The sequence below is a fragment of the Azolla caroliniana genome, unplaced genomic scaffold (genome assembly GCF_043228905.1).
Source record: "Azolla caroliniana isolate FFs.n. ecotype wild unplaced genomic scaffold, voAzoCaro1.0.p SCAF_7, whole genome shotgun sequence".
Taxonomy (NCBI): domain Eukaryota; kingdom Viridiplantae; phylum Streptophyta; class Polypodiopsida; order Salviniales; family Salviniaceae; genus Azolla; species Azolla caroliniana.
Genome location: NW_028230442.1, coordinates 5,936,286 through 5,954,537, shown reverse-complemented (window position 1 = coordinate 5,954,537; position 18,252 = coordinate 5,936,286). Strand labels below are relative to the sequence as shown.

The window sequence follows — 18,252 nt, the reverse complement described above, 5'->3', positions numbered from 1 at the left end:
TGGCAAGTCGGGTGAGAGCAGTTGTCAATTGCTCTTGACTTGCTAGCATAATTTACTCTAGCCTTGCAAACCCTCACTCACACTTCACCAACTCTAATTACGAAGTTAACTAATTCCTTATGAGAGCTAAATGCTAAGTATATGCACACATAAGAGAAAGATACTAACATGATATCACTAACCACACCACAATTAAGTAGAGAAATCCACATGACATGTACAAAAGGAGTGATTATGGTTTGGTTAATAGCAATGAACCCTAACCACTCAACTGACTACAAAATATATTGTGTTAAATGCACATAAAGAGATCAAAACCAGCCCACTTAGCTTCTTACTCCTTGATGTCACTTGCTCAATTTATCGTCGATACAAAGGTACCCATTTGGGTTGGCTTAGCTACATGCGTGCTAAGAAGGGTGTGCTAAAAAGGGTGGGTGGCTTAGCTACATGCATGCTAAAAAAGGTGTGCTAAAAGGGTGGCACAAAGGAACACAAGTACACCACAATGTGATAAAAAAGGTAGGAGAGAGCTCTAGGTTAGGTTAAATGAGAGAGAGAAAATTAAAGATCCAACAATAAAACCACATAGTCACAAAAGCAACTTTTACATCTCACTTACAAAAATGTTGTCTGCTTTCACATTGGGACAACCATTTGGCCTAAAGCTCTTGACTCAATTTTGTTTTATCTCCTTTTTCTTGGTCTTGCACTATTGTGAACGCTTATGTATTCATGATGTTATATTGGATAAGTACTAACAAACAACCTTTTTGATAAATTTTTAAGCAATCATATTGTTGACTGTTAAGTGTATAAACAAGACATTATCAATCTCTTTTGTTTGCCATGGTGGGGATTATGTTTGCTTCTTACACTGAGGTTCTTTGATTCTTCGATGAAGTAGGTCGAAATGCACGAAATCCACTCTTCATTTTTTGTTGGACCCTTGGTGAGGTTGGTGTTCACAATTTTTGCGGAGTCAATGCATTCTCTTGTGCTCTTCTCAATCCACTCGTTGGCTAATGATTTTCAATTTGTGAATTTCATTGATTGTTTTCATTTGTTAAAAGTGTCTTGAAGGGGTAATGCCAACGTTTGGACTCTTGTTTTGGGACGTAAAAATGGATTGGAACAAGAAGGAAACATAGCTTCACCTCATGTAGATTTGAGGAATCGTTTTGAAGTGTTGCAAGAAGAGGAGGTCCTATTACAGGATCAAAGGACAACTAATGTGGAAGAGGTGGTAGCGTGCACACCCGATGTCTTCCTAAACAATACACAGCTCAGACAAGAAAATGTCATGATCTCCCCCTCCTCCATTGGTAAAAGTGGAAGTATTGGATTGAGAGCAATGAAAAAATGGTTATGCAATGGGAGATGTCAAGAAAGATCATCCACCACTTCCGAATTTCAGAAGCCGCAAGAGTCGCGACAAGTAAGTAGGGAGGCACCTGTCAGAGTTTCTGTCAATTTTGTTAGGTCCAAAAGATTGGAAAGGGGCACACTAGGCATGGGGTGCAAGTTTAGCCAGCAGGCTCTCACGAGACTGACTGATTTGTGTCATGAGGAAGCCCTAGGGCTGAGGGTTTATGTGATTATTGCTGAACAAAACAAGTTGACGAAAGTAGGCTTCTCATTTGGCCTGATGGACCTGGAGGTTTCGGCTAGCAACATGCCACGGATATCTAGCTCCATAGAAGTCAAGGCGCACAAATACTTTAACAACATGCCAATCACCTTGAGTGGGGATGAGTGGATGTCGATGTGGATGAATGTTGGAATGATATGTGGGAGTTTCAACAATGCTTGCATTAAAAAGCAACTACTACTATGCCTAGAGGAGAAGGTAGACTCCCTCGATGAGGTGTTACACTTCCATGAGGAGGAACTGGAAGAAGATATAAGGCAGGATGTGGTGTTAGGATGGGAGAAGATCAATGAGGGAGGTTGGGCATGGACTCAGGGGGAGGGACTTTGTCCTTCTTGGGAGACCTCACAATTGATTTCATGAAATTAATCACGTGGAACATACAAGGTCTTGGTGGAAGCAAATGCATGATGGAAAGGAAGAACTTCCGTCAAGAGTTCAAATCCCCGTGCTTTAAGGGGATCCCGGACATTTTGCTCTTGCAAGAGCATCATTTGAGTGCGGACAGAATCTTGAGTATTGGCAATCCTCTTGAGGGGGATTGGCATACTTTTTGGTCCCCAATTGAGGGTGAGCATGGTAGAAAAGGAGGTGTTTGTACATCTATTAGGAACAATCCGGATATTGTTGTCATGGGTCAGGACACCATAGTGGAGGGACATGCCATTTATGTGACTGTCAGATGGCATCAATGTATAGTTGGGATAATAAATGTGTATGCACCTAATTCATCAACTTTGTAGGCCCCTTTTTGGAGGCAATTGGTTGATGGCTTGCCATTTGCAGATACGTGGATTCTTGCAGGGGATTTTAACATGACTTTGCACACAGAGGACAAGGTGGGTGGCACTCATACAGTGGTCCAAGGGTTAGAGTTAGTTGCATGGGATTTGTTGATGGGACGATTAGAAGTGAAAGATGCGTGGTATGTACTAAAAAAGCCTCAGAGTTCGCTAAGCTTTTCAAGAGTAGGCGGTATAAATGGCTTTTGCATATCTCGCATAGACAGAATATACATAAGTTCAGAACTTGAAAAATATGGTAACAATGTTGAAATAATCGTTGGTTCAGCTTACTCTAATCATATGACGGTTAAGATTACATTAGTCAACCAGAGGAGGCCAAAAAGAGACTACAACATGAGGATCAACATTAAGCTTTTTGAGGATGTGGAAGTGGGAAGAAAGATAAGGAGCATATGGGCAAGTAATCTAGCTGGTTGTGGTACACATTGAAGTCTCATATGGATTATCAAGAGATTTTTTTGAAATTTTTTGGGAAGTGATTAAGGTTGAATTGGTTGATGGTCTTAATGAGGCATGGGCTGTTGGACGCTTACCTGAGCATTTTAAAGAGTGGCATGGAGTTGTTTGATCAAGGCGAAAAACCAGGGTGGACTTGGGTTGGTGGATCCAGTTCACCAAAGTAAGGCTTTACTCGGTAAGCTACTTGTGCGATGTTTACAACTTGGACCTGAATTGTGGAAGATGCTTCTTAGGGACAAAGCTGACCTTTGGTGTCCGAGGAATGGCGGCCCTTGGAAGGTAAAGATGTGGTGGTTGTTTAGTCCAGATCTAAAGATGAAAGTACCAACTAGCATGGAGGACAGGGTGGCATGTGCCATAATGATGGCCTGGTCAAGTGTAAAAGAAGGGTTGGTCTTAATACAACTGAAAACATTGGAGGAACAACTTTGACAACTGCTATTTTGGAACCCTAGGATTAGAAGCGAAGACGGCATGATGCTTGGACAGAAAAAATATTTGCCATGGGGCGCATGTTAGGGTACAATGTTAGTTCAGTAAGAGATTGGGATGTTTTCAGAATGAAGAGGAGTGAGGGTCAGTTTGGTAGGCTTGAGAAGGTGACCCAACTGATAAACAAGGTTGTTGATGGTCATTTTGGAGGAGACTTTGGGCATTGGATATGCCAGAAAAAATAAAGGTTTGGTTTTGGCTTCTTAGTCATAAGGCGATACCCGTAGGGGAGTGGATGAGGTGTCGTGGTGGGGAGGCTGGTTGTAAGTTATGTGGTCACTCTTTGGAATCGATACCTCACTGTTTTTGGAACTGTGCAGAGGCAATCAACATTTGGGGTAGAAGTCTCAGGATAGTGGCAACATGCGGTGTGAATGGGAGAGTTGTGTGGGGCTCCTTACAAGGTTTGAAGCTAACTAGGGAAGGCTGGGCGGAACAACTAAATCCAAATGGTCATGGAATTATAGTGCAGGGTGGTAGTGTATTCAAATGTGTTGGAATGAAACCTGGTACAAACTCTGGTTTTTTTGAGGAGATATGGATGTTGGTGGCATGCTTCTCGGTCTGGCACATTTGGATCAGACGATGTATGTTTTTTAGCAACGAAAACTCACACACGGTGAAGTGTTGCTAAACATTTGGTTCAAGCTAGTATCTTGGCTGCGCGGACGATACAACTCAATTGAAGGGAACTTGGGTGAAGCAGAAAGGGCTCGGTCAAAGTTTTTGCTGAAATGGGGTCGTTCTCCTATGATGGTAAATTCAGCATCAGGGCCTAAATGGAACTACCAAGCACCGAGATGGTTGTTTTCGTCATTGGCTTCCATTAGTGGACAGAAGATGTAATTATGTGGTTACCATGTAAAAAGAGGGGGATTATGCTTAGTTTTGTGTGGAGTGGTGTGAGTTTTGTTGATTATGGCTGAACTTTGATGTACTTTGTTTGCTAACTAATGGGAAGTAGTGTTTTTTTGGAAAAAAAAAAGTGTCTTGAAGGGGGTTGGATTCCCACAGTTCGGTTTACAAAGGTTATAAATCGCTTGTTCTTTCTCATGAAACTTTCAAAAATAAAAGACTACAATCTTGGTTTGCACAATAATGTGATTTTGAAGGAAACCCGCTATTTGTTTCAATTTTGCTACTCGTTTTCCATTTTACACTATTTGGATTGTAACTCCTTGATGGTGTACCTTTTATGGGTATCCTTTTATTTCTACAAAAAATTAAATTAATCTATCACACACACACACAAAAAAAGTAACCTCTAACATAAACAAACTTTTTAAAGAAAATATGACCATACCACAACAATGTCTTCTTATGCATGGCATCACCAAGATAGCAACTATTCATAATGAGTTGATTGAAATCAACATGAGGATTTTACTGAAAGAATTTGTGCAAGTTTGCACAATGGTTTGTTTCTATGGAAATTGCATGAAGGTTGAACTCGAAGAGTTTGTGTGCATTTATACGACAATTTCTAACCTTGCGCTACCTAAGGTTGGGGGCCAAGTAAGTGAGAAGACAATTTTCATTATCTTTCTTCATCAGTAAGATTGCCACCGAGTAAAAACTAAATAAAAACAACACGTCAAAACACGTAGAGCTAGCAGCTACCTGCAAAAAAAACGAGTAACCAATTCCATTCTGCACAACATGGTTGTCCTGCTGTACTATTTTATTTCCCGGTCGACTTTGATGAAAACAAAACAAGAAGATAATCCAACAGTGGGCACCCAATCATCTTGGTATTATTTTTGTTGGACGACGAGTGATAGGTTAACAAGTTAGGATGGAATGCTAGGTGCATATAGTGGACAGAAGTATAAAGTGTTTTTCAATTGGGTTGTGCAGGGGCAGGGGATGCCCGGTTTCATCCATGGTGTCGTGCCACATGCCCGGACATGCATCATGGGTCCGATGGGTGGGGTACTCAAACATATGCTTCATGGGTTTGATGGGCAGGGGTACGCGGACATATGCGGTCTCCTTTTGTGGTGGTTAACAATCGGCACCGCGAAACCACGGCTTAATGGTTTAAACGGTTCGGTTCGGTTTCAATTGTCCGAAACCGCGGTTTAAAACGGTTTTTTATTTTTTTATTTTAAAAAAAGTGTTTTTAAACAATCTTTTTATATTTAGACCTTATTCTCACATTTTAGAAGCATCTTTAAAATTTTAAAAATTTAAAAATAATGAAATATTTGAAATTTTAAAAATTGATCGAAGTTGAAAACCGAAACCAAACCACGAAACCGCGGTTTTAACGGTTTGAAAAAAAGGTTTTAGTAGTTCGGTTTAAACGGTTTTGTGGTTCGGTTCGGTTCGGCTCATGTTTTGAAAAAATGTAAAACAGTTCGGTTCCAAAGCGGTTCGGTTTTGACCCTCTCGAACCGAACCGAACCGTTGCTGATTGTTAGCAGTTGGAGAGCAGAGTGTTGACAATAGGTACATATTGTATATTATAGGAGAGCAAGTATATGTATGTATGTGAGTGTAAAGCCATGGCCCATACATACATACATGGGATGGGGTATGTATGTATGTATGTATGTATGTATGGGGTAGGGGCAGATTTGACCTGAGAAGCAATGAGAAACAAATTTCTAGCCGCCATAGCTGCCCATCCGAGAAGAGACTCAGACAAGACAGACAGACAGACAGACAGACAGACGGAGTCCTGAGTGTCTAGCAGACCCCAAACATCATGGCACGCTGGATCAAGCGGCACGTGAATCGCGTGCAAGATCAATGGTCCTCTGCCATCGCCAAATCACAACACAATCAGGTAAGCCTTGCCCTTGTCCCTGTGCTTCGCGCAACCAATCATGACCAAGAAATGCTCCCCGATGAAGCGGCGGTCGCTCAAATCATCGTCGGCATCGGGTCGCAATCCCGAGTGCGCGTTTCCCGCTGCGTGCAGATGATTATGGGAAGGCTGAGCAAGACACATAGCTGGGTCGTCGCCCTAAAATGCCTCATCCTCATCCATAGATGCCTATGTGAAGGAGGCTTCATGTTCCAAGATCAGATCAGCTTCCATAGAGAGCTCAGTAGCGGCCGGAATTGCCTGAATATGTCGAATTTCAAAGACAGGGATTCCGCTCTTTCTTGGTCGGCATCGGGTTGGGTCCGTTGGTACGCCGGCTTTGTGGAGAAATGGATCCAAACCTCAAGAATGTTAGGGCTTTTCTTCAACTGTGATACTGTTAGGTCGGATTGCGAATCCGACCACATCGTGGCATTGCCCACAGCGAATTTCGTCACGCAATTTATGTGCCTCCACGAGTTCCTTCAGGAAGCATCGATGGCCATGGACTCATTTGTAGATCATCTTTTAGTGAAGGAGAGCCTGAAGCTCGTGATGATTGTGGTCGGAAGGGCATACGAAGAGCTTCAATGCCGATTCAAACAGATTGCGGCGAGGATCTCAATGTTGACGCGATCCGAAGCAGCGAATCTATTGCAAGTATGTGAGAGACTCTCTAGCCAGACGATGTTATTGACACACTTGTTTGAAGTATGTAGTGATGTTATGGATGACAATGTGAGGTTCAAGGAGATCCTAATAACTGACTATGAATTGCTGAACGTCAAGACTCATCTTAAATCGGTCTTATAGTCATGTCCTTATTTGATGAACTCATGAAATATATAAGATAATTGGTGATGCCTTTTCAACCTCATTTTTATGAGGCATGGCATACCACCAGGGATAATGAACAAAAGTAGTGGGAATGAACATTGGAGCTGTTTATAATCATGCATTAATAATCAATCTGATTTGCCTAAATTCATCTAGGCATCTCCTTAATGATGGACTCATGAAATATATAAGAGAATTGGTGATGCCTTTTCAACCTCATTTTTATGAGGTATGGCATACCAGGGATAATGAACAAAAGTAGCTGGAATGAAAATTGGAGCTGTTTATAATCATGCATTAATAATCAATCTAATTTGCCTAAACTCATTTCAATATCTGAAATTTGCCCTTTAACACCTTTAGCGTTGCATTGTTTTCAGTCCCCAGGTCATTTTGTCTCGCCTTACCACTTGCCACCCAAAATTGGAGTAGAAGATTGAATTTTGGTAGGATGTTAGAACAAGATATTGTAACAATGAAATAGATTTTAGAAGAAGTAAAGTCACCGCCAGCAAAGAGGAGTTAGGAGGAAAAGAGGGAGAAGACAATTAAATTATACCTCACAAAGGTAGAAGATTTGTATTGCACTAAGACCACATTTTTACAATGGGAAGTTTTGATGGGGAATGAGGCACTTCTTATTAATGATGATAGGCAACTAACTATAAATCTAAAACGCAATATGGAGTATAGTTTTGAGAAATTTGAGACTAAAAATCAACAAAATTTTAGGGGAAAAAACAACCTTTCTATTTCATGGTATTGGGTTTTTGCTGAGGATCACTAATTGTAGAGATAGTTAGAGGCATCTTAACTAATCGTGGGGAGCTTATTTTATTTTCATTCATCCAAATGTTTTTTTGGGGGGGGGGATTCTAGGAATTCAGGTATTTTTATAGTGATTCAATGCTAAGCATCCACTTTTCTCACATGGCCTATAACTATCTTATTTGACTTTTATCACATGGCCCATCTAAAATTCAAGTGTGTTTCCAAAATCTAAAGGGGGATCTATAACTATGTTAAATGGAAACTATTTTGGAATTATGTTCAAGTTCCACCCACCAAATATAGTGTGGTCAAATAACATAAGCCATAAGAAAATGTATTGGTCAAACAATATGCTTTGCTGGCTATATTATATTTTATGTCAGCCAAGGAAATGCTTTATGATTGTTAACTATAGTAAAGCAAGAGATTTTTAATCCCATTCTGGCTTATAATGACATTCATTGTACATGGATGGTCATCCGTCGCATCAAGTGTGGAGAAATTTATGAGTGTGGTCTCGAAGCATCAAGCTTTAAAATAAAGAGTTGATTTGTGGTTTAGAATACTTTTATATTTGGGGATTTCAATAATACTTTAGATTTTAGAGACAATTGCTCAATATAGTGTGGTCAATAACATAAGCCATAAGAAAATGTATTGGTCAAGCAATATGCTTTGCTGGCTATATTATACTTTATGTCAGCCAAGGAAATGCTTTATGATTGTTAACAATAGTAAAGCAAGAGATTTTTAATCCCATTCTGGCTTATAATGACATTCATTGTACATGGATGGGCATCCATCGCATCAAGTGTGGTCTCGAAGCATCAAGCTTTAAAATAAAGAGTTGATATGTGGTTTAGAATACTTTTATATTTGGAGATTTCAATAATACTTTAGATTTTAGAGACAATTGCTCAATAATTTGTAATATGCTAAATGTGGAGAGCACAATTATATATGAAAGTGGCAAACTATATTTTCTATCATGTATCACATTCTAAATAGTATGCCAAACTTGATGGTACATGATAAACTCCATCCAATATGCAAAATATTGTTGTGATCTATCGATTGACCATATATCTCAACTTTCTAATCATCCACTAATCTTTTTTATCATACTTGCAATTTGGAATCCAACGTAATGATGCAAAATATTGTTCTAATCTATGGATTTACTTTACATCTCAACTTTCTAATATTGCACCAATATCGATCCAATTGCAATTTGGAATCAAATATGATGATGTGCCTCTTCATGGTCAAACACTGTTGATTGTTAATGACAATTATCTCAAATATGAGATTTCAAATCTATGTCGTCATGAAGCTCACACTTGATGAGGCAAATTTGGTGGATTTTGGCACCAACAACTAGGCTTAGTAATAAGGGCAATGTATCAATGAAACGTTCAAAGACTAAGTTGTAGCATCTCAAATGTCTAGGCCATAGTTGTGAATTCAAAAAAGGATTGGTCTAAAAGTAAGAAAGATTATTGTTTTCATTATGAATTAATATAGACCCTATATGTATATCAAAGGTCATATGTGTAATTTTAAGGAAGGTTCTAGAAACTTGAATATGGATCATTAAGGAGCAAGAGTGTAAAATGAGGAAGAAAACTAATAATGATAGAGAAGAAAAAGAAGACGACGATAGTGATAAGAGAGAATATCACACGAGCTTTCACTTGTCAAACAACCATTGAGAGTTAAGATATCTCTCCCTATACATATATGAGAAGTTTTAAGTTAAGTTAATCATCGTACATTCTCGAGAGTTGAGACGATAAAATATTGTGTTTAAGTGGTGTAAATTGATATATATTCAAGCAACAAGAATATTCATCCTCTTCGGTATGCATCCATTCCGCATAATTCCATGCTCTTTAGCCCAACTATTTCATTGACTTCTACAATCTCCCCTTGAATAAAATCCCAAAGATTCGGGGCTACATAGTTCTAGACAAATGTGCTCGTCAAATGTCTTAGTGAGAATGGATACTTTTGCGACAATTTCTTTAAAAAAGGATACATAGTTTTGGACAAAAAGAAACAATTAAATATGTGAAATGTGAGAAGGGAAGCAGACTCACATCCAACACCAATTTGCATGAAAATATTTAGTGCTAGATTATACAAACTCAAAAGGTGTTAGGTGTTCAAAGAATTCTTCTCTCACATGTAGTACCCATCATTAACTAGGTAGAAGCAAATAAACTAGACTCTGGCCTTTGCATAAGTGGAACTACTTGAAGCAATAAAAGGTCTATGGAAGTGGAAAGCCCCAACCTAAAATGGAATCACAATAACATTTATGATTAACTTCTCATATGTGCTGAAAGATGGAATATTGTATAACTCATCATATTTCTCGTGAATTACCTTGTACGCTGAGCGTGGGATAAGTAAGTGATATTCATCCTCCAGTAAGTTTCCATTGCATACCTTGTTTCTATGATGATTCCATGATGCTACCTCAACACCGAACTTGTGCGAACGTGTTTGAAGAAGTGTTAAGGCTCTTCAAGAGCCAAGGCTTATGGGGGTAGTGAGATGCAATTGGATAAGTTTTGCCATTTTCTCCTTGTATTGGGGCCAATATTAGGGGCTAATATTTGCAATGTAATTGTTCCGTTTTGACATTTTAGCATCACGTCACTTCATAATTAGGGCCTCTAGTAATCTATTCTTAATGATCACATACTTCATAACATCATCCAAGAGATCCAATAGATCTTTTACACCCCATCCATTTCATAATGTCAAGCATCTAGCCGAATAAGAGGTCTTTGATCTTATTAGTGTTTTGTACCTTGCATACAATGTTCCAAGCTTGTTTGAGCAATCTATGATCACATATATTCTCAACTTTTGTGATATACTTGTATACTCTTTACATGGCTAGCATGTGCGCGCGCACGCGCACACGCACACACACACACACACACACACACACACACACACACACACACACACACACACACACACACAGATTAACGTCTTCTAAGATCAAATCTGGCCCATGGGACAAAAGGAGGAGAGAGTGATATTTGTAGAAGTAATTGATGTGTCTGTTGGGGCTGGTGCGAAGCAAGCAAAGGCCAGATGGGTGGCATTGGGAGGGCATGGGGGAGAAATAAGGAAAACCGAGGGGCATTCTGGGAAATAAAAGGAAAATTGTTTGATCTAACACTAAACCCACACAATGCTGGTTTAGTTAGCCCCTTCCCCTGTTTCTGTCTGTCTGTCTCTCTCTCCCGTCTCCTGTTCCCAAAAGGATTTCTGCGTGATTCTCTGTTTCTTTTCTTTCCCCCGAGCTTCTGCAGAAGGATGCATCTACTCGTTGCTCCGGGTGAGTCACCGTTTCTGTTTCTCTTCCCTCCCACATCACTTTTTTGTTCTGTTTTTCTTTTTGTTTTGTTTTGTTTTAGGAACCCAAGGTTACCCGTGTGACACATGCCTTTGTGCTGTGATTTCCATTCATCCGATTGCGTTACAAGGAGCAATACTTTTGTGATGCTTGTCACGAAATTGATCCCAGAAATGTGGATATACTCGAACAAGGAGCAGGGTTTTTTCTTTTGTCTTAATAAGCATAGATGATAATGATGATGATTTATCTCAAGAGAGGATTGGGAGGTTGGGGAGAGGTGATAATGATGATGATATCTTATTGACTTCAGTTTGGAGAGACCACAGGAACACGGCCCATAGACCAACAAGAATCTCCTCCATAAGAATGCTGACTTTTTCACTAATCTTTCCTATTCTCAAACAAGGATAAAATGCAGCTCCCTTGAATTTGGTATGGTGATAGCTAACTCATATGGGATGATATATGAGATTGATCCATTGAGTGAGTGAGGGTGGAAAGCAATCTTCAAATAGTGGAATATGCTTCGATTTGGAGTGTGAAGTGTTGTCATCCTATGGGTGGGTCTTGGAAAGGGAGAGGGTGAATTTAACATCCCCAGGGGTGCCAAAAACATGACATGTATGAGGCACTATAAGAGCATTGGCCTAGAGCCTCCTCTTCTGGAGTATTGTCAAAAACCATGTGTTAATATTAGAATGTATGGAAAGAACTTTAAAAGAGAGTAACAATCTACAGCGAAATTAGACAAAGTAACTAGAAAGAAACAATTGCAGTTGAAGAACAAGTAAGATGAAAGAAAGGAAGGGTTCAAGTTTGCATTGCTATAATGCTTATGGAAAGTAGGCTATTTTTTGCATGGAAAACTAAGAGGGGCAAAATTCTATGTTTCAAGGTATTTAACAAGAGTATTGATATTATGCTAGGAGAATTCAATGGAAGAACATTGTTAGGTGAAGATATTTGGGAGTGCAGCACTAATAGGAAACATAATGGCCAAATAGGCTGTTTGTAAAGAACGAGAATTTAGCATAACCTCAGACTATAGAGGTTTATTTCTTCATGGTGGAAGTTTGGGTTATGATAGAGGCTATCAGTTTAGATTCATCCGCTGTGTGGACAAGAAGAGATTTTTGTAGTGTATTTGTGCCTTCATTATATAAAGAAAAACGAGTTCAATTGTGCCTGCCTAGTTCACCTGGTTTTACATATTGGAACTGGCTCTCAGAATCTCTCACATAGTTATTGACTTGATGTTGATTCTTCATGTTTGTTTGCCTGTTGGTATGTTGCCTCAGTGCATTAACCGTATGCCATCTTATGGCCTTGTTCACCTGATTTGGCATCTTATTTGTCTTTTAATATCTTAAATGTGTATGCATGCTCATGTGGTTAACTGAGGGAATTTCTTGAACACAAAAATAACAACATACTTTGTACTTGAACACACGTTACAATCTACTTAAAAATTAATACATGTGTTTAGAGTATATCAATTCCAGAAAACTATTTAGCAATCAAGTAATCTTTGAGATTCTTGAATATAGCCCACAATATATTGTCGTGTGTCAAAATGTGCAATCACATTTTCTTGACATAATACTATTAGAGCTGAACTCAAACCACTTGATCTCTTAGAATCTCATCATGGAAGTGGTAGCTCCAGAAAGATTTTTGTTTCGGACTGTAAAAGAGTGTCCCATCTGTGTCTTTTCAAAGGTTTTGTTCCAAACTATTTGGGTTTTCAACAGCAAATTGAATAACTTGACAACACTGTAACAGTTCTGTGTTCATCTCTTGGTCAATTTTGCTTTGTCAGCTAATATGCAGATTTCACTAGTATACCTTCTTGATAGCTTCACTCTCTTGGTACATAACTTCTCATGCCATATTAATAAAGAAAATCCAGATGTTCCCCATTCTGCTTATCATCCTTATTCTACAGTAGGTCCTATGTCTGCATATCAGAAATTCAGTATCTTTGTAATAAAGAAAATACGAATGTTCTGATGTCCGCATATCATCCTTATTCTACAGTAGGTCTGCATCAGAATATCATTGGAAAAAAGAAGATTCTTTTTAGTTATAAATTTAGGCATCAAGAAAATTATGGTTCACGTACTAAATGCATTCTTTCCTTTAGGTGTCTTGCATTCAGTTAAAAGCTCATCAAGGACACATTCAGGGCAGATCGTGAACAGAATACAGGTTGAGGGCTAATTCTGTAGCCAAGTATCAGTACATATACATATAAATATGTATATTTATGTCACATAAATATATGTTTCTTGAATTTTCTGGAAATTCTTGTCATTGATCTCATGTCATCGTAGTAATGGACACATTTTTCAGGGCATTAGTTCCTATTGTGTGTGTGAAAGGAGAAATGTTGTTTGTCAACTTAAGGCATCACATGAAGATGGTGGGAACCAGAAAAGTGTGGCAACATCATTAACTGGAAATGTTAGCGAAGCAGTTCAAAGTTTCCCATGGGAGAAGGCAGGCAGACGATTCGTGGAGCGTACGATCGATCTAGGGTGGGGGCCATTCAAGTGGCTCATGCCTCCCCTATTGGCTGTGTCCGCAGTGAGGGAAATTTTGTTTACTTTATTGGCTAAGAAGGATTTGTTCATACCACTTGGAATGCTCACTGGCTTTCTCATTGCAAAAGTTGTTGGCAATGCTTTCCTTGATGTCCAGTTTCAGGTATAACTCTTTTCGTGATCCTCACACTCTTTTCATACTACATAGGAGGAATCCATTACGTCTCTAGCACTTTTGGATGGAAGAAACCCTTCCGGAACCCTACATTGTGCATAAACTTGTAGAAAAGTGCGGTTTCTCTTGTATCTCTCTTTAGAAACCCTGCTCTCCTTGACGTACAGAATCGGTGAACCAGTCTAAGCAAAAAGTGGTTGAAAAACTTTCCAGTTTTCTGCTGGAGGTATGCTCCGCACACAATATTGTGGGGTTGGAGGTAGAAAAAATTAAGATAGCATCATGTAAAGTCAACTATAGGTGTAAAATAGTGGTGGAACTGGAGATAGATGAAATGAGACTGTGTTTTGCTTCTTCTGCTACTTCATTTGATGGACTTTTGCAATATGCTGCTTCTTTTTTTGGGTTTGACATATTTTTCTCGTCTACCGTCATAGTGTGAAAGTGCCTTGCAGGACAATGGGAGAACCACATGGCCTTTGATGGTGATGTTCTCTTTCTTTCTTCTAATGAAGCTTCCTGGTCCCTATTATCCCACCTGGGCTGCTGTGTTTTTACCACATGTCGCGAATGCGGGATTGGTGCAGACCCTCATCCTGCTGTATAGGCAGCAGAAACAGGAGTTGGCGTGAAGGAATTGTCATCGTTCTTCCTATCATTTGCAACATTTTTGAGTTTTTTTATGAAGGGAACAAATTTTGGTGATAATGAGTAGCAAATGTTTGGGGTTCTGCGTCTGCTGGGAACATGCTGGGAACCTTTGTAACTGATATTTGGATGTAAGATTAGTGTTTCTCACACGATAGGCTGCATGTGCTAAGTGAAATACACTTGGTCATGTTTCCATTACTGTCCTCAAAGCTCCACACATTAACTATGCTTCATGAATCTTTCAATTTAGTTCATTCTTTACATATAGTAACCTTAAGAGAATTTGTCATTATCTCTGAACGATTAACAATTTTCCAAGCGCTTGACAATAACTATGCTTCATGTATCTTTCAATTTAGTTCATTCTTTACATATAGTAACCTTACGAGAATATGTCATTTCTATGAACGATTAACAATTTTCCAAGCGCTTGTCTCAAAATGTATGAATGGTTAAAAAGAATTTGTAAGCACTTTTGTAAATTCTTGTTGATTCAAATAAAACTACTGATTGATGTGGCAAGATGCTTATTTCATGTCTTGTCCAGGTATGGAGTTCAAATAAATGGCTCGATTAAGAATAGGTTAATATTTAGGTAATGCTCATGTAGTTTTAATCCATCCCCATATACCATGATAAAATACATCGTGTAAGCTATAAGCTTCAAATATAATTATAATTAGCATGTAGAATACCTATTATTAGTTTTTCTTGTTATAAGACATGCTGATGGTTATCATTCCTCATGTAGTGGAAGAAGTATTAGTGCCAATGTTGTTAATCCATGTTGAAATCAATATTTGTTTAGGTTTTCAAACGTTTCCTTTGTAATAAAGTGTTGAGAATCAAACTTCAGTGTAGGAACACACCTTAGGAATAGCAATGTGTGAGAACACCCCACCACTTTATATCATGATTCATAACTAATGTGTCATAGAAGTTAAGTCCCTATGACACATAGTTACTAAGTAGTTAAGTCTCCACCTCTTTCCCAAGAGGTGGTTGTAGTGAGAGAATATAGAGAGAAGATGACTGCATAAGCATCTTCTCCTCTTCTTTGTAACAATTGGTTGTTTATTCTCTTGTTAATACAATTTTAACGTTTTTTGTATACGTTGTTCTCTCTCTCTCTCTCTCTCTCTCTCTCTCTCTCTCTCTCTCTATCTTATACACACATTTTCCGCTCCACAAAATCACATCCAATTCTTTACGTGGTATCAGAGCGATTAGTAGGTTGATCTAGGCCCATCCGCGTGAGTTGTGCCTATGCTGATGTTCATGAAGAACTGACTGATCACTGTAGCAGCAACCTTGCATAGTTCGTATCACAGAGAAGAAAAAATCACAAGTCGACCATCATGAACACTAAGATGGGCAACTCTCTCCCCAACGAAAAGCTGGATAGAAACAACTTCGCATCTTGGGAGTACAAGATGCACCAATACCTTGTCGGTCAAGGCCATTGGAGTTATATCAAGGGAGCACAAAAAACGCAACCCAACCCAACACACGCCGACCACCCAACATCGGAGCAAGCGTCAAGTCATGTGTTGTATTGCCTTACATCATGTGTTCACGATCACATGCTCGGCTACATCCGAGAGGTCAAAACGCCGAAGTGTCGAATATGGGCATATAATGGCCGTATTCACACCGTCCCTTGGACAATCTAGGTTTAGGACATTTGTGTAAATATGTCAAAGGGCAGTTACTCAAGTCCAGTTAGTATATAACGGGCTTTGTAACCTAGCTCAAAAAGTTGCTACTATTGTTAGAGAGTTGTTGCCTCCATTGTTGTAACCACTGATTCATAAGAACTGTTACATTGTGTGCCTCTTGGTGTTTCTCTCTCTCATTCTGTTCTTTGATCTTGCTTTCTCTTGTGAACTTGGTGATTTTCATCTAAAGTTGTTGTTGATGTTTCCGCACTAACGGCCTCAATTTCCAACATCTGGTATTAAAGCGAAGGTTCTTCAACTCGCTGCCAGCTGTCATCAGTCTTCAACAACATTCTTGCTTCCTCTCCCTTGAAGAACCTGAGTCCAAGATCTCATCTTGAGAAGAGAAAGAAAAAAGATGATTTGCACTCTACTAAGCTAAATCACTCTTAAGGTAAGCCAATCGGCAACATCTTGCTTCTGTGATTGCAGCCGCTCAGAGTGGAATCTCTGTTCAATCAGCCTCGATCGTGCTTTACTAGATTAGACACTATCTACTCATTTGTTGTAACCTCTCAAAGCAGATCTAGCCCTAGGGAACAACCCCACTCCGTACTTCATTCGGTTGAACGACATTCGGGAGGACCAGTCAGCTTCGTCCCTCTCATCGTTGTAGTCACCCGAAGCAGGATTGGCCTGTATAATCAACACAAAACCTGTGATCGACATCTCGAAATTGGCATTGAAATCAAATCGACAGATCCAACTCGGGAAGCCGGCTCGACTTGTGTTCGAATCCGACTAGAACAATATCAGGTGAGCCAATTGGTTGCATTCCACCACCATTTGTAGTCAACTCCGAACAGAGTCTAACAAGCCAACACAGATGGCATCGACATCCGGCTCATCAAAGATGAGTCTAAGGAAGTTCGACGGATCGAACTTCAATTTCTGGAAGGAGCAGATGCAAGACTATCTGATAGTCAAGGGTCAAATAGATCCAATCGAGAATGAAAACCCTCTAGAAGGAATCAAGCCAAATGAGTGGACGAAACTCAATAAAATTGTCTAATCCACCATTCGGATGCACCTTTCGCTGTCAGTGTACTTCACAATGCAATCGTGTTCGACTGCGTTTCAACTGTGGAAAACAATGTCGGACATGTATGAGAAAAGGTTGTCGCCACAAAGATATATTTGATTCGGCGCGTCTACAACCTGCGGATGAAAGAATCCGACTCGGTTCAGGCACACCGGAACGAGTATGAAAGTTTAGGCTCCCAGATTTCGGCTCAGGGGTAACAATCAAAGATGAACTGAAAGCAATGTTGCTCATGTAGTAGTCTGCCCCCATCATGGGAAACTTTTGTCACAAGCGTGTGCAATGCTTCTATTGCCGCTGTGAAGTACTCCGAAGTTTCGAGCGCAATATTGACTGAAGTAGCTCGGAGGAAATCGTTTGCAAAAGATTCGACAGATGAAGCATATGTAGCACAAGGTTCGGCCAACCGGCCAAACAATCGAGGAAGAAGTTCTTCTCGACATACGAACAATCACCGAAATTGGAGCAAGTCCTGGGATAATCGAATCTGCAACTATTGCAAGAAACTTGGGCACATCAAAACCGATTGCCGTGCACTCAAAGCTAAGAACGATAAAGCTCATCGAGCTGATTAGAAGAGTGGCCGGCATGAGGAGGTCAATTACGTGGGTTCCACTACTGAAGTATTGTCGAAAGACCCGAACATACTATCCATTGAAAACCTAGTCGAATAAGAAGTTTTACTTACAAGTGAGGAATCGAGCACATGACTCTTGGATTCGGGTGCATCCTACCACGTGACCCCTCATAGATCTCAGTTTCGGCAATATTCGGCCCGAACACTCCGACTCAGTACGAGTCGGAAACTCGCATCACTGCGTTATTATAGGAATCAGCAGTGTAGAACTCAACGTCCCAGGTGGTTCTACATTAGTACTACACAATGTCTTACACGTTCCTGAGCTCTCAAGACCAT

The 18,252-nt window shown here is 39.7% G+C and overlaps 1 protein-coding gene across 1 annotated transcript; it reads left to right on the top strand.

The window, feature by feature from the left end:
• The first annotated feature begins 11,054 nt into the window (after window positions 1-11,054).
• EMB1273 (embryo defective 1273) lies at window positions 11,055-14,858 on the top strand. The gene is made up of 4 exons (XM_087322996.1): window positions 11,055-11,186; window positions 13,351-13,415; window positions 13,560-13,913; window positions 14,381-14,858. The coding sequence occupies exons 1-4, from the start codon at window positions 11,165-11,167 to the stop codon at window positions 14,555-14,557; spliced, it is 618 nt and encodes a 205-aa protein (XP_087179122.1). The 5' UTR covers window positions 11,055-11,164; the 3' UTR covers window positions 14,558-14,858.
• Window positions 14,859-18,252: the final 3,394 nt, after the last annotated feature.

Coding starts and splice junctions, on each gene's coding strand:
- EMB1273 (XM_087322996.1), top strand. CDS start 11,165: ATGCATCTACTCGTTGCTCCGG. Junction 11,187..13,350: donor GCATCTACTCGTTGCTCCGG/GTGAGTCACCGT, acceptor TCTTTCCTTTAG/GTGTCTTGCATTCAGTTAAA. Junction 13,416..13,559: donor AGATCGTGAACAGAATACAG/GTTGAGGGCTAA, acceptor CACATTTTTCAG/GGCATTAGTTCCTATTGTGT.